The following is a 21,851-nucleotide window of genomic DNA, read 5'->3' on the forward strand; positions in this document are numbered from 1 at the left end:
TTATAATGCCTCTGTATCACTTCATAATGTAACCGCCCCTTGAGTATTGTTTGCAATTCTGGTCTATGTATCTCAAAAAAGATATAGCGGAATTTGAAAAGGTCCAAAGGAAAGCAACCAAAATGACAGAGGGGATGGAACTGCTCCCGTATGAGGAAAGGCTAAAGAGGTTAGGGTTCCTCAGCTTGGAAAAGAGACAGCTAAAGGGGGGATATGATTGAGGACTACAAAATCTTGAGTGGAGTGGGGCGGAGGTCAATCGGTTTTTCTCTTATTCAGAAAGTACAAAGACCAGGGGGTACAATGAAATTGCATGGGAATACTTTTAGAACAAACATTGGATATACAGAGCAAATCATAATTGGCTATCAGTTTGTCTCCTGACGAAACAATCGTGAAACGGAGACTCTCTGTAGAGCAAACCATTGTTTAAAAGCCACGTCACAGATAAGTGCCCATTCTAAAAAGATTTCTTTAGCACAGTTACATTGAAACAGTGCACAATTGTAGAGATAATACGGATAGCTTCATTGAAATAGTGCACAAGTGCAGGGATAGCACTATTGGAGGTTTATCTAACTAATGAGGAAGCTCACCCGACTGATAATGTGCATAACACACAATAAGCCAAGCAACTGAAGTCTTTTCCTCCAATATAATACTACAATTAGTATATCAACACAGGGGACTCTATACTTGTTATTGCAAATATTGGAAGAACAAATAGGAGGAAATACTTTTTCACTCAAAAAAATAGTTAAACTCGTTGCCGGAGGACGTAGTAACGGCGGCAAGGCAAAGCATGCAAACTGCATGAATAGAACTGAAAGTAATTGATTATATCTACATTCTGTGCTCTATGAAGTATACATACACGTTTGTTACCTTATTAGTAGCATTGAGAAAAGGTTTGCAATATACACCTTGAGACACTAAGGAATTGTGGAGTTTTTTTGAACCAGATGATGGTGTGCCAGGCCCATGCCTTATAGTCTATAATTTCGGGCTGGCTGGGTGGCATTACTGAGGCTTTTTTCTCCACTATTGAGTGCACAGTTATGTTAAGCCTGGGGTGACAGCTGTAATATTCATAGTGGGATTAAATTTTAACTGTCAGACACTTGACCATTCTTCTAAGGTTCAGAGATCCATTCTCATCGTTTCTACTCCCTCCAGGGTATCCACTCTATTGGCTATTTTTGTGTCATCTGCAAAAAGGCACACCTTTCCTTCCAACCCCTCAGCAATATCTCCCACAAATATATTAAACAGAATAGGCCCCAGCACCGACCCCTGAGAAACTCCACTGCTCACCTTCCTTTCCACTGAGCGGATTCCATTTATCACCATCCTCTGCCACCTGTTGGTCAACCAGTGTCCTATCCAGTTCAACACTTTTGGTCCTAATTTCAACCCTTTCAGCTTATTCACGAGTCTTCTGTGGGGGGACCGTATCAAAGGCTTTGCTGAAATCCAAGTAGATTACATCTACTGCACGTCCTTCATCCACTTGTTTGGTCACCCAGTCAAAAAAGTCAATAAGATTCGTTTGGCAGGATTTTCCTTTGGTAAAGCCATGTTGCCTCAGGTCCTGTAACCCATCGGCTTCTAGAAAGTTAACAATCCTTTTTTAAGGAGCAACTCCATTATTTTTCCTACCATCGACATGAGACTTACCGGTCTGTAGTTTCCCGCTTCTTGCCTGTCTCCACTTGTGTGAAGAGGGACCACATCCGCTCGTGTCCAATCACGTGGAACATCTCCCATCTCTAAAGATCTATTAAATAAATCTTTAAGAAGTCCCTCAGTATCTTGGGATGTATCCCATCCGGCCCCATAGCTTTGTCCAACTTCAGATTCTCCAGCTCTTTATAGACTCTTTTTTCCGTAAACGGCGCAGTATCCACTCCATTCCCAGATGTTCCCTTGGCAGCCGACCATGGTCCTTCTCCAGGATTTTCCTCCGTGTACACCGAAGAGAAATAACTGTTTAGCACATTCGCTTTATTTTCATCACTCATTATCTTTCAGTCTCACAATTCTCTTCTCCTTTCCCCAATATATCTGATATTGTCTCTCACATACAGAGCCATTCCTCCACCTCTTTGGCCCTCTCTATCCTTCCTAAAAGGATTATAGCCCGGCACGGTCACATCCCATTCATGGGAATTAACGTGTTAAGGGCTGTCCGAGTGGCTAAGTAATGTACCTTATTAGCTGTAGTGGGGGTATTTGCATATTCCCTGCGAGCCCTACAAAGGGCCCTTTCCAAGATGATGATACTAGAAGTTTGGGGTTTTTTAAATTATTATTATTATAGATGCTAACATAGCAGCCGACTCCGTGGGTGCTCGAGCACCCTCAATATTTTAACCCGCCCAACCTGCCCGCCCTCTTCTCCCTCAACAGTGCTCTGTTCTTGCCTTCCTGCCACCCAGAAGTTAAAACTCATCTTACCTCGGGTCCCGGCAGCAGAGAAAGGCGAGCAGGCTCGGCTTCAGCCTTCCCTTGTCTCTCAGCTCTGGCCCCACCCTCAATTCCTGTTTTCACGAGGGCGGGATCAGAGCTGAGAGAAGAATTTAGGCTGCGTGCAGAGGACTACTCTGTTGTGATGTAACTTATTATAAGGTGCATCCACTACTAGGGCTTCAAGCTCACTGACCCTACGAGCTGAAGTAACAGCCACCAAGAAAACGACCTTCCAGGTCAAGTACTTCAGATGGCTGGAATTCAACGGCTCAAAAGGAGCTTTCATCAGCTGGGTGAGGACGACATTGAGATCCCATGACAGTAGAGGAGGTTTGATAGGGAGCTTTGACAAAAGCAAGCCTCTTATTCAGCGAACAACTAAAGGCTGTCCAGAGATAGGCTTGCCTTCTACACGCTGATGATAAGCACTAATTGCAATAAGGTGAACCTTACGGAGTTGGTCTTGAGACCAGACTATGATAAGTGTAGAACAAGAAAGAGGATCTACGGGCCTTGCTGTCACACCAAACATCCTCCATTTGAAAGAGTAACACCTCTTAGTGGAATCTTTCCTGGAAGCAAGACCCGGGATACACCCTCCAAAAGAATCAAGGAAGCACATTCTAGGCTCTAAACATCCAGGCCGTGAGAGCCAGAGACTGCAGGTTGGGATGTAGAAGCGACCCCTCATTCTGAGTGATGGGGGTCAGGAAACACTCCATTCTCCACCGTTCTTCGGAGGACAATTCCAAAAGAAGAGAGAACTAAATCTGACATGGCCAGTAGAGTGCAATCAGGATCATGGTTCCGATGTCTTGAGTTTCAGCAAAGTCTTCCCTACTAAAGGTATGGGAGGATATGCATACAGAAAGCCTGTTCCCCAATGTAGGAGAAAGGCATCTGACCCTAGTCTGTCATGGGCCTGAAGTCTGGAAGAGAACTGAGGGACCTTGTGATTGATTTGAGTGAAAAAAAGATCCACCAAGGGGGTGCCCCATGCTCGGAAGATCTTGCGGGCAACGCCCATCTTCAACGGGGGTATAACCTTTTTGGAGAGGTGGAAGATCTGGTTCACCAGATCAAGAATCACATGGATGCAATACTTCTCTCTCCCACCAGGCGCCTTCTGCTACCACCTCCTCAACCAGGAGGTTTTTTGGTGGGTCGCGGAGTGCTCCCTATTGCTATTCTAGGCGTAGGTACACTCCTGCATCTTGCCAGCCTAGTCAGGCTCAGCCGCAGCGCACTCACTCTTGTCAACAGTGTTTGCCCAAGGCCCCTGCAGCTCCCCATCAAAAGCAAGGGACAGGCTTTTGACTGGCTCCAAGAAAGCATAGCCACAGTAAGAGTGTCCATATCGGACGACTTGCCAGTTGGAGGGAGGTTAATGTTGTTTCACCAAAGGTGGCCTCTCATAACCTCCGACTGGTTGGTTCTTCATATAGTCAGGTTAGGATACACCCTCAATCTGGAATCCAAACCTCCAAATTGCCCACCGGGAGCTCAATGAAACAGCTCCCAACACAGGCAGGTACTTGCAGAAGAACTCTCCGCCTTTCTAAAGGCCCATGCAGTCGAACCTGTTCCACCAGGGGAAGAAGGGCTAGGATTCTATTCCAGGTACTTCCTTAGCCAAAAGAAAGCAGGGGGGGGATGCGTCCCATCCTAGACCTAAGGGCCCGGAACAAATTCCTAGTCCGAGAAAAGTTCAGGATGGCTTCCCTGGGCACCCTTCTTCCCATGTTTCAGAAAAACGATTGGCTATGCTCTCTGGACTTAAAGGACGCTTACACACATATCTCGATACTTCCAGCTCACAGAAAGTATCTTTCATTTCAGCTGGGAACACAGCACTTTCAGTACTACATACTGTCATTTGGCCTAGCGTCAGCTCCCAGAGTGTTCACAAAATGCCTAGCAGTAGTGGCAGCACTGCTTCGCAGCCTGGGAGTGCATGTGTTTCCTTATCTCAACGACTGGCTGGTGTCACGTCTGTGGCCGTGACCCCTCTCAGACTCACCTTATTTCCTGTGGTCAGCTTCTGAGCTGGCTTCTCTCTGATCTTTGTGAGTTAGTTCTGTCTCTGTGTGCTGTTTCCCGTTCCAGATTTCAGCCTAGTCCGATCCGGATCTTCCAGACTTGCTCTTTTTGTTTGACCCTGCACAGCTCCCGTAGTTGCCTGGTGATTGCTGCAGCTGGGCCTCAGCTGCTGTTGGGCTTATTAGCCATTCTGAAATCTTTCTGCTTTGCCTTTGCATCGTCTAAGGCCCTGAGGTTTGTCGGTGTGCTGTGTGCACGTCTGACTAGTCTGGTTTCATTGTATTGATTCTTGCCTGAGATTCTTGTCTGTTCTAGTTAGTCTGTGTGTAGTTTAGATTAGGTTGTTGCTTGTTCTCTAGTCTTGTCTCTGGCTTGTAGTTTTGTGTCTAGTCCTTGTCTGTGTTTTTAGTGGCTGTTCTGCAGCTTCCAGTCCTGTCTCCTCTCTGTCAGTATTTATTCCCTGTTTTAGTGGCTGCTTGCAGCTTTCAGTCCTGTCCTTTAGCTTATCCCTTCCTTGCCCTGCTGTCCCAGTATGTTCCTTTCCCCTCTGACCCTCAATCCTGGTTCAGCCTAGTGGGTACCCAGTCCTGCCTTGCCCAGTAAGTCCTGCCGGCCACCTGCAGCCAGGGGCTCAACTCCTGGTGAAAAGCGGCCAAGCGCAGGTGAAGTTTAAGAGTGCCTGCTCTGCTTTTTCCTGCTTGTTTGCCTCTGCTGCAACTCCAGTCCGGGGTTCCAGTCCTGTTCTGCCTGGTCTCCAGTGTGGGGTGGTTTTGCCTGCCACTGCCGCTTCTCGGCAGTGGCCCAAGGGTTCACAAACCTAGTTCCTGTGTTAAAGACGTGACAGCTGGTGAAGAGCACCTCAGAGGATGGTGGTGCTCAGGAGTCCTTGCGGATGACTATTCAGGTGCTGGAACTACTAGGGTTTGTAATAAATTACCCCAAGTCCCATCTGTTCAAAAATTGGAGTTCATTGGAGCACTGTAGGACACAACAGCTTGGGCCTATCTCCCCGAGGCATGGGCAGACAACCTTCTGTCCCTGGTTTCCACGGTTCAAGCGTCTCAACAAGTCACAGCTCGGCAGATGTTGAGACTCTTGGGGCACATGGCCTCCACAGTTCATGTTACACGCATGGCACGTCTATATATGAGGTCTGCTCAATGGACCCTAGCTTCTCAGTAGTATCAAGCTGCGAGAAATCTAGAAGATGTCATCCATCTGTCCACCGACTTTCAGAATTCAATGGTGGTCAATTCGATCCAACTTGACCATAGGATGAGCATTCCAAATTCCTCAGCAGCAGAAAGTGCTGACGGCGGATGCATCTCTCCTGGGGTGGGGAGCTCATATAGATGGGCTTCACACTCTGGGAGCCTGGTCCCCCCAGGAAACAGATCTTCAGATCAACCTCCTGGAAGCTCCGAGCGATCTAGAACGCTCTGAAGGATTTCAGAGATCGGCTGTCCAACCAAATTATCTTAATTCAAACGAACAATCAGGTTGCGATGTACTACACCAACAAGCAGGGGGGGCACCGGATTTCTCCCCCTGTGTCAGGAAGCCATTCAGATGTGGCTTTGGGCGTGCCGTCACAGCATGTTTCTCCAAGCCACTTATCTGGCAGGCGTAAACAACAGTCTTGCCACAGGCTGAGCAGCGTAATGCAACCTCATACGAAGACAAAGGACACAATGAGTTAAGCTATGGTCAGGTCCAAGGCACTGGATACACCACAAATGGGTATCTGTACCTGAGATGGTCCGGTTGCACCACGTACAACGTCTGAAGCCGCTGGAAGTCTTCCATGACATTGTGGTGCGAAAAAAGAGGCACAAAAAGGGGGAGACCGGGCCGCTAAGGAAATAAAGGAAACTTTAAACAGGGAAAACAAAACTAAGAAAATAAGGGAAAATTTGTATTTTTTTCTTTTTCTTTATTTTTTTAACAAAATGATACTAAAAAAGACAAGAAAAACCAAGGACAAAAAGGAAAAAAACGCAAAATTAGAAGGCGGCTCTTTCCCGGGCACAAACAGAGGAGCCACAGAAATTGCTGCCGCTCCTCACACAGAAGAGAGAAAAAAACTGAGGAGCACAGTTGTGCAACGGGGCAGGAAGACAGTTCACACATGCTCGGTGCAGCGCTGCACTCGTTCCAGAAGGCTCTAGCAAAACTTTTCTCATTTTGCTATGCATCATGCCGATTCCCAGGCCGACATGGATCGTCGGCCCATGTGTGAGAATAATTCAGCCAGCTTGTCCTCAGAGAATATGTAAGCACTTTCAAAAAGCTTCCAGAAGCTTTTTCTCAGGCCAGGCTCCATCAGATAACAACACAAACGTGAAATGATTTGCAGTCCTCCTTGTCCTATTTTTTCATACATGCTTTCAATTCTAGCAATAATTATAAAAAGCAATTGAACACTTCAAAGCACAAGGAGTCATTTTCCTGAGAAATGTCTTCTATTCCCAAACATTAATATGAAGTTTCAATAACTGAAGAAAACAGTTAAAACATACCTGGTGTAGTAGTAGCTTTCATTACAACTTGCCCAGGTTTAGCTAAACAGGCCATATATTGTGGGATCTTTCCACTAGTATTATCTAGAGCAGAACAAAATGAAGACTATCAAACAATGTGGTAGCCTGGTTATCTATAACATAGTAACATAGTAGATGACAGCAGAAAAAGACCTGCACGGTCCATCCAGTCTGCCCAAGAAGATAAATTCATACGTGCTACTTTTTTATTTGTACTGTCCTCTTCAGTGCACAGACCGTACAAGTCTGGCCAGCCCCATCCCCACCTCCCAACCACCAACCCCGCCTCCCAACCACCAGTTCTGGCACAGACCGTATAAGTCTGCCCAGCACTATCCCTGCCTCCCACCACCAGCTCTGGCACAGACCGTATAAGTCTGCCCAGCACTAGTCCCGCCGCCCAACCACCAGCCCCAGCACAAACTGTATAAGTCTGCCCAGCACTAGTCCCGCCTCCCAACCACCAGCCCCAGCACAGACCGTATATGTCTGCCCAGCACTAGCCCCGCCTCCCAACCACCAGCTCTGCCACCCATTCTAGGCTAAGCTCCTGAGGATCCCTTCCTTCTGCACATAAATTCATGAACATTAGCTGGTCAATACTCAAAGCGATTTAAGTGGGCAGGAGTGTCTCCTGCCTGTTTAAATTGTGGTCTGCAGGCTGGGTGTTGACATTCAGTGGTATTTAACCGGGCAGTGCCATTGAACATCAGCTCTGCCTAGCCCTTTTCAAGTGGGCCAGAGAAGGGCATTCCAGAAGCAGAGTCAGGGATAAGCCAGTAGTTATGCACGTGCTGGCAACATTCAGTGCCAGCGCCTGCATAGTTAAGCGACAAAATAAGACTGCATGAATAGCAGTTTAATGCAGTGCCAGTCCTGAATATCAGACAGCGCCCACATAACTTACTGGGTTGCGGCCTGAAGCTGCTTCACCCTCCCTGAACCCCCAGGCCTACCTCATGAGGCCTTGTGGTAGTTGGGGAAGGAGCAAACCCCACTCAGCTCGTTAAAATTGGATGTCATGAACTTTAGTGATAGTCTCACAGTACTACTGTTAGAGACTAACCCCTAGATGAGTACTGACCAGCTGAATATTGACTGGTTCAAGTATAGTGTGGTTCTAGTACACAGGATTTCAAGCTTAGAAAAAAATATATTTGCACATTCACTTACAACTCTGGAATCAGAGCAACTTGCATGTTCCAATTAACTCTTACAGATCTCCCTGAAGCAGGTATAGCAGACTTTATCATCTTGAGCATGGCTTCAACTGGAGCCCACCCCTAAGACTATTTCTCCGTTTCTGCATCTTCCTATTCCTACCAAAGTTAAACTATAAGTGAGCCTACTGTTGGAACAGCAAGGAGGCAAGCAAATGTAGAACTAGTACAAAGGTGGCCATGGGCAGTGGACATAGAACAGAAAGCAGAGCCATAGAAAGAAAGGAAAAGGATTTGTACAAAATTTCAGCCTATTGGGAAGGCCATATAATGTCTTATTTTACATTTTAGAATAAAGTAGGTTGGGTTTTTTTTTTTTTTTTTTTTGGGGGGGGGTTGCTTTCAGGTCTTCTTGAGCAAGGTATAAATAAAAAAAATAAATACATCCAAACAAACAATATCTTCCAAGTAGGTGCCCAAGAACCACAAAAAGGAAGGGAGAATAAAAAAAAGAAAATTAGGAATTAAAAATAAGGAAAGAAAAACAAGATGTAGAACACCAGCTAATGAGGAAGGATATAATTAACAATGCAAAATTTCAAATTACTGGCCCACTCTGTGCTCCACAGCCCCAACTACACCACCCAACTGTCCACATGGTGTCCAGAAAGAAATATAGCTAAGCAGGTTCAAAGAAAATACAATGAGAAATATGCAGAGATAATTGAACATTTAAAAGGAAACTAGCTAAGAAAAGAAAGTAAGTAAGTATGTAAGTCCTGGCATACAGCCAAGACTTTCCTCTGCTCTTGGGTAAATTTATCCCAGTAGAGGGGAGTGGAGTATGGTAGATGCCTAACAATTGAACCCTGGCTGAAAATCAGGGTTCAAATCCCACAGATGTTCCTTGTGATCACTTAACCCTCCATTGCTTCAGGTACAACACTTAATTTAAACATTCCAGGGACAGAAAAATACTTACCATATGTAACCTTAGTCCTGCTAAGACAGGCCTGAATGCCAGCTAAACTCTTTGGGTCAGGCACTTGAACCAGGGTCCACAGAAATAGCGCCCAATGTGGGACGCTATATAACATTTTGGAGGCACCGCTGGGATCCTCTTGGGCCTGTGGCTGCTAGACTTCCAGGCTGGCTATGCCTGACCCTGCTGCAGCTCTCCTGGAAGCTTCCCCTAGGCTTCGAGGGCCAGCTGTCCTCCCGAGCTCCACTGGGCCCCCTAGTGCCAACTGCACCCCAGAGGCTTTGTACCTCACTGGCCTCCTAGTGCCAGCTGCACCCCAAAGGCCTTGTCCCTCACGGATTCTCTCTTAAAGAGGAGCCTCTTGGGTTCCTCCCTGCTGGAGGTTCAGGCTTACAAGTCCTTAACAGGGCTTTGCAACAACAGAGCTTCCTACTGGAGGGCTACCTCTGCTCTTCTCAGCCCTAGACACTCATAGTTCCTCTGCAAGCAATTTTCTTCTGCCATGAGCTGCTCCCAAAGGTTTTCGTGCCTTGAGCATTGCTCCCTAGGGCTGCACTCAGGACCTGGAAGAAAAGGATATATATGTCTGTTTTTCCAATAATACTTGCATCTTTCAGTGTTTCGGCCCGAATAAGTATCTAAGTAGATGGCTCACTAAGCGTGCAGCTTTCTCTCCGGCTCACAGCATTTGAGTTGTAAATATGGCGGCGTTTTGTAGCTGATACAAATATATATCCTTTTCTTCCAGGTCCTGAGTGCATTGATCCCTTGCGAAAGCAAAGTAAAGCGAAACAAGCACCTGTCGGGTTTTCATGGGCACCCGGACCTACAGATAAGTGCAGTCTCTCATATGTTTTGATGCTTTGGGCAGAAGAATTAGACCCGGAGCACTGTATACCCAGCCTGACATAAGATATTGGCAGAAAGTAGACTGTGATAGTAAGCTGATATAAGCATGACATTTGTGACAATGAGAATATAAAACAATCAATATAAAAAGTAAAAAATCAGTATTAAGGTAGGAGGGGGTCAGTCAATGATTACATCTATCACCAAAAGGGTACACCAAGACAAATGGTTGACATAATTCCCTGGTGATTATATGAGACTTCCCCTGTTAAGAGATATACAGGCTTATTTTCAAAGCACTTTAGGAGGCTAAGTTCCATAGGTTTCTATGGAACTTTGGGAGGCTAAGTGCTTTGAAAATATGCCTCAACGTCACAATTAACACAGCAATCCTGCAGTGCAAAACTCTGCTATTATAAAGTTTGTAGTTGAACATTGGCAGTAGAGTACAGCCATATTAGTGTGACAGTATTTCTAAGATGAGCAGCATAAAATTGGTTTTGCTTGGGATCTTGACAGTGGATTGGCCACTGCTGAAAACAGGATACTGGGCTTGACAGACCTTCTGTCTGTCCCAGTATAGCAGTGCTTATGTTATTATGTTCAAAGTTCTGGTGGTGAACAGAGAAGAGGATTCAGCTATGTTTCATACCCAGGGACCTGAAGGGCTCCTAAGAAGCCCAGAGTCTAATTGGAGGCGGTTGAGGTCATTTCCGGGGCTGTTTTGGGAGGGGGGGGTTGTTGTTTTTTTTTCACACAAGAAAAAACAATTAACCTCAGCTGTTTGGAGGGGACGTACTGCTAGAACCCACACACACAGAAGCTGGAAGTACTGCTGGAACCCATACACACAGAGACAAAGTACTGCTGGAACCCACACACAGAGTGAAGGTGTTACTAGAACCCACACTCACAGAGACGTCTCAGGACCCACTGGAGCAGAAGCTACGAGGCGGCCAACGATGTAAGTGTTGGATTATTTGTAGTAAATAATTAGCAGATTTTAGTACACACAGCTTCAGCTTTAGAAATGTTAATTTCTTTCTTCATCTCTCTCTCATTCACCCCTGAATAATTCACTGCTGAGTCACTTTAAAGTTGAAGTAACAAAACATCTGTTTACTCACAGTTTGTAGTTAGATTATAATCAGACAGGCTTATATATACATATTACTATACATTTGTATTATCAGCTCCTTCCATGTGCTTAGATGGTAATGGATGCTCACACCACCATAGATCCTCTCAGGTTAGGAGAGATCATGAGCTCCATGTGCTCCATGTGCTGCATGTGCAGCATCTAAACCCCCACAGGAAGTTGCATAGCTATGTGACCTCTCTAAGTAATTCACATCAGAGGTCACAGAGTAATCACAGAGAAATAATAGGTGACAGGCAATGCATGTAAAATACAATTACATTCCAACAAACCCCTTCTCATGCATAACTGTCATGCAATTATTTATTCATACAAAGTCCAAGCTTTATACGCAGATTCACAAAATGTTCTCTGGGTAACGGTTTGGTCATGATGTCAGCTGTCATCTCACTGGTGTGACAATAGTGTAGACTGATGACCCCTTCTTTTGCCAACTCTCGCACGTTGTGGTATTTCGTTGCGATGTGCTTGGTGCGTGACTGAACCTTGTCATTCTGTGACAGTCGGATGCAGCTCTGATTATCTTCCATTATCTGGATTGGTCTCTGTTCAGCTATTCCAAAATCCAGCATAAGTTTTTCAATCCACATCAGTTCTCTGCACGCTTCCGATACGGCCACGTATTCAGCTTCTGTAGAAGACAAACTCACAATACTTTGTTTATGACTGGCCCATGAAATTTGTACATTTCCATACATAAACACATATCCACTTGTGGATTTATAATCGGAATGATCCCCTGCCCAATCTGAATCACAGTAACATATTAGTTTTGGATTACTATTGGCTGAAATCTTTAATTTACAATCAACGGTACCCTTTAAATACCTTACCATCCTTTTAACTGCAGTCCAATCTGATTTGGTAGGTGAGCTGACCCTTCTGCTCAAAATTCCTACTGCATTTGCTATATCAGCCCTGTATGTGGTAGTTAGATATAAAAGCTTACCTATGGCTGATCTATATTGGATGTTATCTGGTAAAGGTTCTCTTACTGTTTCATCCTTCAGAAAATCAGTGATCATGGGAGTGCTTACAACTTGGGCATCTTGCATACCTAAACTTTCAATAAGCTCATTTATTTTCTGCTTCTGGCTTAGAAGATAAGAACCATCATTTTGTTTCTCAATTTCTATACCAAGATAGTATGACACATTACCAAGTTCTTTTATCTCAACATTCTGGTTTTAACACTTTACAATGTCCTTGTACTCTTGCTCACTTTTGCTTGCAATGAGCAGATCATCAACAAAAGCTAAAATGTATGCATATTGTCCATTTGTGCACCTAGTGTACAAGCATTTATCTGCTTCACCTTGCTTAAATCCTAAATTTGTCAATATTTCATGCAATTTTTCATTCCAACATTTTGCACTTTGCTTTAATCCATAAAGACCTTTGTTTAATTTACACACTAGCTGTCTTTGTTTTGTATTTATGAAACCTGTTGGTTGTTCCATGTACAAGTCTTCAGTTATATCTCCGTGAAGAAACGCTGTTTTCACATCAATGTGGTTGACTTGCATGCCTTTTGAGACTGCAATGCTCAGAAGTGTTCTAATTGTTGTGTGTTTCACTACAGGTGCAAACACTTCATCAAAATCTTCTCCATATTTTTGAAGATATCCCTTTGCCACTAATCTGGCTTTATACCTTTCCACTTTTCCTTGTGCATTCCTTTTTAACTTGAATACCCATTTGCATCCTATAGCTTTCTTGCCAGGAGGTAATTTTGTAAGAATCCAAGTATTATTTTTATCCAATGCATCAATTTCTTCTTGTGCAGCTTTACGCCATTCAGCAGCTTCTTCTGCTGGCATTTTCTCAATCTCATCCCATGTTAAGGGCTCTTGAGCTTCTGCTGACTTTGTTAAGTAAGACAGTCTTGGGGGTGGAACACCTTTGTTTTCCCTGGATGAGCGTCTGACAACAGGTTGGTCCGACCTTTCCGCATCCTCTATATCTGAGAGTTCTTCTCCAATTGATTCCCCTTCTCCAACTGTACTGTCTTCTTCAATGATCCTTTCTGTGTCTGCTTCCTCTGCCTGTTCCTCGTTAGATACAGGTGAGTTGCTTTCAGACATCTGCCTTGGTATGGCATTTATATACACTGGTATGTCTATTATGGTTCTAGTTTCATATTCTGGATGATAAGGCTCATCTGGGATAATCCAGCCTTTATCAACCCTTTTGTTTTCATCAAAATATGTAACATGTCTTATGCCAACAATGCCAGTTTTCAGATTCAAAATTCTATATCCTTTGTGTCCTGGAGCATAGCCAACTAAAATGCCCCTTTCTGTTGTGGAATCCAGCTTATGCCTTCTTTGCTTTGGTACATGTGCATATGCTGTACTTCCAAATGTTCTTATGTGTGACAGGTTTGGCTTCCTACCATGCCATGTCTCATGTGGTGTGCGCTCAGCGCCTTTAGTTGGCATTCTGTTTTGTAGGTACACTGCTGTGAGAATGGCTTCCCCCCCATAGTCTTTTAGGGAGATTGCTATCTGACAGCATACATCTGGTCATTTCCACAAGTGACCTAAATTTTCTCTCTGCAACAGAATTTTGCTCTGGTGTATAAGCTACTGTTGTGATATGCTGAATGCCTTCTTGTTCTAGAAATGTGCGCATGCTTTGTGAAGTGAACTCACCACCATTGTCGGTCTGAAGAACCTTTGGTTTTCTTTCAAATTTATTGCTCACCATGGCTACGTATTTCTTCAGCATGTCTGTGACTTGACTTTTTTCTTTCAGCAAATAGGCCACACAATATCTAGAGAAATCATCCAAGAATATTAGCACAAATCTGTTATTTCCCAATGATGGGATATTAAACGGTCCACATAAGTCACTGTGTATTAAGTCCAGCACTTTATTACTCCTATTTCCTGTGTATGCAGGAAATGAGGGTCTCACACCTTTTTGAGTAACACAGTCTATGCATTTCTCCATTTTACCAGTATTTGCACTTATCTGAATGCCTGTGGCTAGTTGCCCACTGCGAAGATCCTGGATCACCTTAGAATCACGATGTCCCAGGCGGCGGTGCCAGATTTCCAGACTACATTTACCATCATTCTTCCTTACTTGCGCCATATGTGAGGCTTCACCTGAAATGCTCAGCTTATAAACATCATTATGCATAAAAGCTTCAGCATACACTTCATCATTTTTAGAGATTGTGCACTTACTGTTTTCAAAATGAATCGCAAATCCCTTCTTATCTAATGTAGATACACTAAGCATATTGCAAACTGCTTGGGGAATATACAAGACATCACTTACAGGAATTTCTTTAACTCATTAGACACTTTGCATTTTAAGAATCCAATACCTTTTGCTTGGATCTTAGCAGTCCCTGCGTTTGCAGTTTTAAGAATACCTTCCTCTGGACACATTTCCTGAAAGAAATTCTTACAATTGGTTAAATGGCATGTGCTCCCTGAATCCAAAATCCAAGTACTTTCATTTGAATTATTATTTACCATAGTCAAAGATTTTTCTGCCATTAGAAAACCCTTGTGTTTATCTTTGTCCTTCATACATTTCCTGGTTTGAAAATTCTTTAGTTCCATTGGCTTAGGTGAGCTAGAGGGAGTGTTTTGTGTTTCCTTACACCATTTAGATACATGTCCCTCCTTTCCACATGAGTAGCAAATCAGCTTGCCCTTGGGTGGAGTTTTCCCATAGCTCCGCCTTCCTCTGTTCTTTGCCAAGAAATTTGTTTCATTTCTCTCTGACTTGCTTTGAGAACACATCTCCTCAGAATCATTTATTATGCATTCCTGCCTTAGTTTTGATGTTGTCTGTTCAAAAGATTGCCCTTCAATGGCCTCATTTACAGACCTAAAAACATCAAACTTCTTTGAAAGTGAGGTAAAAAGAAATGCTCTTTTCAATGCATCACACATGGGAATTCCAGAAAGTTCTAACTTTTGAAATGAAGACATAAGATGCATAATGTGATCATTACATTTACTTTTATCCCTTAATTTGGTTTCATTCAACTCTGCCAACCAAATTGGTTGCTGCTTTGCATATGTAGTTGCATACATAGTTCTCAGTTTATATAAAATGTCCTTTGGTGTATCTTTTCCCTCCACTAATATGGCTTGTTTCTCTGAGAGAGCTTCCAAAAGCATGCACTTCACATAATAGTTTGCATTGTCCCATTCAGCCATATTTTCAGCTGTTCTGTCTTGGTCTAAGCATATATTTAATCCTTTTGCTCGAAGGAGACATATGAATCTTAGTTCCCACTGCCGATAATTAAACTCAGTTAATTTAGGCACCTTGAGAGAATAGAAAAATGGTGAATTTCTTCCCTCAGCCATTTTCTTAGCCTTCTGTCTGCTGTGTGGGGGGAGAGAGAGACAGACTGAATCTTTCCTTTAAAACTTAAGAGAAAAATGTGGCCTTTTTTTCTGCCTGGTAATATTTCTCTTCTTTTTCAATTCCTGAGCCCTGGGCCCATAACCCTTTTGTTGGATTATTTGTAGTAAATAATTAGCAGATTTTAGTACACACAGCTTCAGCTTTAGAAATGTTAATTTCTTTCTTCATCTCTCTCTCATTCACCCCTGAATAATTCACTGCTGAGTCACTTTAAAGTTGAAGTAACAAAACATCTGTTTACTCACAGTTTGTAGTTAGATTATAATCAGACAGGCTTATATATACATATTACTATACATTTGTATTATCAGCTCCTTCCATGTGCTTAGATGGTAATGGATGCTCACACCACCATAGATCCTCTCAGGTTAGGAGAGATCATGAGCTCCATGTGCTCCATGTGCTGCATGTGCAGCATCTAAACCCCCACAGGAAGTTGCATAGCTATGTGACCTCTCTAAGTAATTCACATCAGAGGTCACAGAGTAATCACAGAGAAATAATAGGTGACAGGCAATGCATGTAAAATACAATTACATTCCAACAGTAAGAGCATCTAGGCTAGTGTTTGATGGGGTTAAATGCCCCACTCCAATGTTGGCGTCTGATAACATCCAATATGTGCTGGCGGCTGCAATGCTGCATGGAAAGCTCCTCCCGCCACGCGCCAGCAGTGCGATCCTGTTCCTGAGTCATGGTAGGACCGTAACAACACCCTCTCCTCTAAGGCCTCTACTTACCTGAATGCTGGGTTTCAGTTTATGAGGAAGAGGTGATGAGAGCGCCTTACCAGCATTGGAGCATGGACTTGGGTCGCAGGTTCCAAGGAGTTGTATTCGGGTCCGAATCCTTTCCAGGAAATTATGTACCGTAATTGTCCACTTAGTTTTCGGGTGTCCAGTATGCTCTGTAACTCATACTCATCAGATGCAGAAACCACAGATCTCGGGGGGAGGAGGAATCGAGTCAGACCTAGTTAGGACCACAGGCTTTGGAAGGGACATGTGAAAGATGTTATGTATCCGTAAATTCATAGGTAACTTGAGCTCATATGTGATAGGATTTACCTGTCGCAGTTCAAGGTAAGGGCCCACAAACCGAGGAATGAATCGAGCAGAAGGAACTTTTAGCCGGAGATGTTGAGTCAAGCACCAGACTAGATCTCCTGATTGGAAGTGAGAAGCAAGCCGTCTCTTTTTATCTGCTAGTTGTTTTGTATAACAAGAAGTATTTTGTAGGATATTTTGAGCCGCCTGCCAGATCTAATTGAAGGAGGTGTGGGCCCCAGTGGCAGCAGGAACCTCAGGCTTTAAGGCCAATCGGCAATGGGATGCGTGGGTGTTGCCCATATACAATCCAAAAAGGTGATGCTCCAGTAGCACTACATGTTGTTATGAGCAAACTCAGCACAGGATAGTAGTTGTCCCCAATCATCCTGGAGGGCGGACATACACATGCTCAGTAGACATCTTTTCCTATAGATGGCCACCAGTAAACATGGAAGCTGAAATGTTTAGTACCCAGAGCGCCAGGATTCCCTGCCATTTTAGACAAGTGGCCCCAATGGAGAATCTTCTCCAGCAGATAACGGGTTACAAAAAGTCATGCCTAAAGGTACAGCCACCACTACTGCAGGGAGTATATTAGCCGGGCCAATGATATGTTGAAGTCGATTAGACTCCTCTTCCGGTTCCATGGATCTGGACAGTGCCACTTTGGTATTCTTGTCGGTGGGGCAGCAAGTCAGGATGAAACTGAATCGAGAAAACAAGAGAGACCAAAGAGCCTGCAGGAATTGAGGCATCTAACTTCTCTGAGATATGCCAGATTCTTATGGTGTTCTTGTCGATGGGGCAGTAAGGATGAAACTGAACTTGGAAAAGAATAGAGACCAAAGAGCCTGCCAGGGATTGAGGTGTCTTGTTTCTATGAGATATGCCAGATTCTCATGGTTCGTGAAGACCGTAAAGTGTATAAAAGCCCCCTCTAAGAGATGTTGCCATTCCTCAAGAACCAGTTTAATTGCTAGCATTTTAAACTAAATTAGTACCATTTTTCTCAGGAGGTATTTCCAGGAAAAGAAGGCACAGAGTAGTAGCTTGCCACTGGAGCAAACATAGGAGAGGATGGAGCCGGTGACCACTGAGGATGAATCTACTGCCACAAAATCTTCTTGGTCGGATTAGGATGTTGGAGGATGGGGCAGACATAAAGGCTTGTTTGAGACATTCAAAGGCCAATGTTAAGGATTTGCTTCCTTCTTGGTTAAGACAGTCAAAGGTGATCCTAGCATGGAGTTATTTTGGATAAATTGACGATTAATTAGCAAACATGAGGAGCTTTTGCAAGGCTTTAAGTCCAGTAGGATGCGGCCAACAAAGGATCGCTGAAAGCTTGCTAGGATCCATCTTTAGAACGTGGTTGGAAATAATGTAGCCCAGAAAGAGCAACTCCTTACAGTGGAAGGCACATTTTTCCAGTTTAGCTAAGAGTTGATTATCTCATAAGTGCTGAAGGACTGTCTTAATATGTTAACGATATACTTCCAGAGAGGGGGGAAAAACAGAAAGTCATCAAGATATACAAATGTATACAGCAGGTCCCCGAAAGAACCCGTTCATAAATACTTGGAAGACCGCTGGAGCACTGGCAAGGCCAAAGGGCATTACAAGATACTCGAAGTGGCCATCTCAAGTGTTGAAAGCAGTTTTTCACTTGTCGCCTTCTTTAATTCTGAGATAGTAGGCCCCTCTGAGATCCAACTTGGTGAAAATTTTAGCCCCTTGAAGTGGGAGGGAATATTTATCCTCGATTGTTATGGCATTTAACACTCAATAATCAATATAGGGATGGAGACCTCCATCTTTTCTCCCCTGATGAAAAAAAAAATCAAGCCCATGCAGGAGATTTAGAAAGCTGCATGAAGGCTGCATAAAGCCTCTGAAAACATTGTCCTGGATGTACGCAGACATCACCTCTATCTCTGGCTGAGACAAAGGAAAGACTTGACCCATAGGAGAGACTGCACCTGGGACTAGCTCGATGGCACAATTGTACGGACAATATGAAGGGAGAGTCTCACCACAATGCTTAAGAGAAGACATCCCTAAAGGAAAGGTATGTAGGTAGAATCTGTAGATCGGACTGGGCTACATGGAGTGACAGTCTCCTCGGAGGAATCACGATATCAAGACAGGATATCTAACAGGCTGGACTCCAGGTTACCACCTGTCCTTCTTCCCAATCGATTTGGGGATTGTGCTGCCACAGCCATGGAAGCCCCAAAATGCAGGGGTTCACTGCAGACTGGGAGATACAGAAAGAGATGCTCTCTCGATGAAGGACCCCAATACGAATGTGAATAGGAATAGTTCCTGACCAGAGAACCCTCTGGATAGGACCGAAGACTGACGATACAGAGATTGGAAGCAATAGTTGTTGCGTGGGAATTTGGTGGTGTCATACCAGAGCTTTGTAAATGAAGTAGCCATCCAGTCCAGAAAAGATTAAAGCTTCAAAAAAGATTTCAGGCTTCACTCCCAGGGCAGCTGGTACTAGAAATTGTGTCTGAGAAGAAACCTATTTAACACAAAAATCCTGCATCCCCAACCAGGCCTAGGGCAGGTTTTCCACTCTTGGGACAAAGTGGCATTTCTCTCCACAGAAGAGGCAGAGCCCCTAGGTCTGCACACATTGTTTCTCTTGAGCAGTTAATGGAAGATGGTACCCTTGCATAGTCTCTATCGATCAATGGGAGGTGTCTGATTGCAGAGGAGGGGGACTTTTTGGGCAATAGTTGTTACCAGGCCAGAATGTACATAAGTACATAAGTAATGCCATACTGGGAAAAGACCAAAGGTCCATCGAGCCCAGCATCCTGACCCCAACAGTGGCCAATCCAGGTCAAGGGCACGTGGCAAGCTACCCAAACGTACAAACATTTTATACAAGTTATTCCCGAAATTGTGGATTTTTCCCAAGTCCATTTAGTAGCGGTCTATGGACTTGTCCTTTAGGAAACCGTCCAACCCCTTTTTAAACTCTGCCAAGCTAACCGCCTTCACTACGTTCTCCGGCAACAAATTCCAGAGTTTAATTACGCGTTGGGTGAAGAAATATTTTCTCCTATTTGTTTTAAATTTACTACACTGTAGTTTCATCGCATCCCCCTAGTCCTAGAATTTTTGGAAAGCATGAACAGACGCTTCACATCCACCTGCTCCACTCCACTCATTATTTCATATACCTCTATCACGTCTCCCCTCAGCCGTCTCTTCTCCAAGCTGAAAAGCAATAGCCTCCTTAGTCTTTCTTCAGAGGGAAGTCATCCCATCCCCGCTATCATTTGTATCGCCCTTCGCTGCACCTTTTCCAGTTCTACTATATCTTTCTTGAGATGCGGCAACCAGAATTGAACACAATACTCAAGGTGCGGTCGCACCATGGAGCGATACAACGGCATTATAACATCCTCACATCTGTTCTCCATACCTTTCCTAATAATACCCAACATTCTATTCGCTTTCCTAGCCGCAGCAGCACAATGAGCAGAAGGTTTCAGTGTATTATCAACGACTAGTAAAAAAGGTCCGTTTCTGTTTTGAAGGAAACGGGCTCTAGCAATGTTTTTTTTTCTTGTGGTAACCATACAGTTGTTAGAAATGTATTATAATGAGAAGGAAAAATTGTTAAATTTGTAAATCATCTGTTGCCGTGTTGTACCATCATGTGTAGGAACTGTCTTCCCATGGTTGTGTGTGAGACAGTGAGACACAGAGAGTGAAAGACTGGTTGAGTGTGAGAGAGAGCACGTGTGTGTGTGTGACACAGAGATAGTGTGTGTCAGAGTATGTGTCTCCATATCCTTCTCCTTCCAGTAAGCTGTTGCAGGACCACAGTGGTGGGCAGTGAAACAGAGTGTATGTGTGTGTGAGAGAGAGCCAGAGTGTGTGTATGTTTGGGAGAGTGTGTGTCACAGTGACTCACAGAGGGTGGAAGACTGTGTGTGTGTGTGTGTGTGTGTGTGTGTGTGTGTGTGTGTGTGTGTGTGTGTGTGTGTGTGTGTGTGTGTGACCCCCTCTTTCTGTTTGAAGTGCAGGACCCCCCCCCCCCCCCCTTTTGTTCAAAGTTCAGGCCCCCCCCCCTTCCCTGCTGTGAGTGGCAGTGTAAGGTTCTTCTGCATGACAGAGTATGCATGTGTCTTTCCATGACCCACTCCTTCTGTTCAAGGTGCAGTGTCGTCCCCCCCCTCCCCCGTTTGGTTTTTCAGTTCGTTTTCCTTTTTTTATCCAGTGATTGTGTTCTCTTTCCCATGCCCTCCATCCATCCATCTTCAACATTTGTCATCTCCCCTCCCGTTCTGGTCTCTCTCCTCCTCAGGTTACAAGCCCCCTATTCCCCCCCCCCCTCAAGTTCTTTTCCTCTCCCTTAAGTGTACCTGTTCGCATTGACGTTGCAATGCTGTCTGTGAACCTCGTCCTGCGAGTAGTGTGGTCGACGATCTCTGTTGAGGCGCCGGGAGGGCGGCAGACTCTTCACCTGTTCTTTTTTTTTTTTTTTGTTAGTGTGGCAGGTTCGGGAGGGCGGTTCAGGGCAGCGTGAACCTCGATTGGAGAAGGCTGCTGTTCGCTCTAGTTTCGGGCGCAGCCTGCTGAAGGTTTTCTTTGCGGAAGGTTTTCTTTTTGGTCGACGTCCACTGTTGGGCGCCGGGAGGGCGGCAGTCTCGTCAGTTTTTTTTTTTTTTGTAGTGCAGCAGGTTCGGGAGGGCTGTTTGGGCCGGCAGTAGTGTCATCAGCAGGGCGGCAGGTTCGGGAGGGCAGCAGTCTCTGGGCAGCAGTAGTCGCTGTAGCTAGGCGGCAGTCTTGGGGCGGCGATAGTCGTGTTAGCTGGGTGGCAGTCTCGGGGTGGCGGTAGTCGTTTCAGCTGGGCAGCATGTTCGGGAGGGCGGCAGTTGCGTTAGGTGCAGGTTCAAGCCTTCTTGTTTTTCCAGCGCATGCCAGTTCCTCCGATCAGCTGTGTGGGTTCGTCGACGTCATTGTGTTGTAAACTGCTTAGAGTCCACCTCCGAGGGGTCCACGGTCCCAGGCTGGTTGGAACGTTGGAGGTGAGTATTATATAGGATGACACCCAGATCCCTTTCTTGGTCCGTAACACCTAACGTGGAACCTTGCATGACGTAGCTATAATTCGGGTTCTTTTATCCCACATTCATCACCTTGCACTTGCTCACATTAAACGTCATCTGCCATTTAGCC

General features: G+C 44.6%; 1 protein-coding gene across 1 annotated transcript in view; it reads right to left on the bottom strand.

Moving 5' to 3' along the window:
* NUSAP1 (nucleolar and spindle associated protein 1) overlaps positions 1–21,851 on the bottom strand; it is a 268,127-nt gene that overhangs the window by 167,116 nt on the left and 79,160 nt on the right. Inside the window, 1 exon segment of the mRNA XM_030214927.1 lies at positions 7,029–7,112. Coding sequence (XP_030070787.1) covers positions 7,029–7,112 — 84 coding nt within the window.

The sequence above is a fragment of the Microcaecilia unicolor genome, chromosome 9 (assembly GCF_901765095.1).
Source record: "Microcaecilia unicolor chromosome 9, aMicUni1.1, whole genome shotgun sequence".
NCBI classification, from domain to species: Eukaryota; Metazoa; Chordata; class Amphibia; order Gymnophiona; family Siphonopidae; genus Microcaecilia; species Microcaecilia unicolor.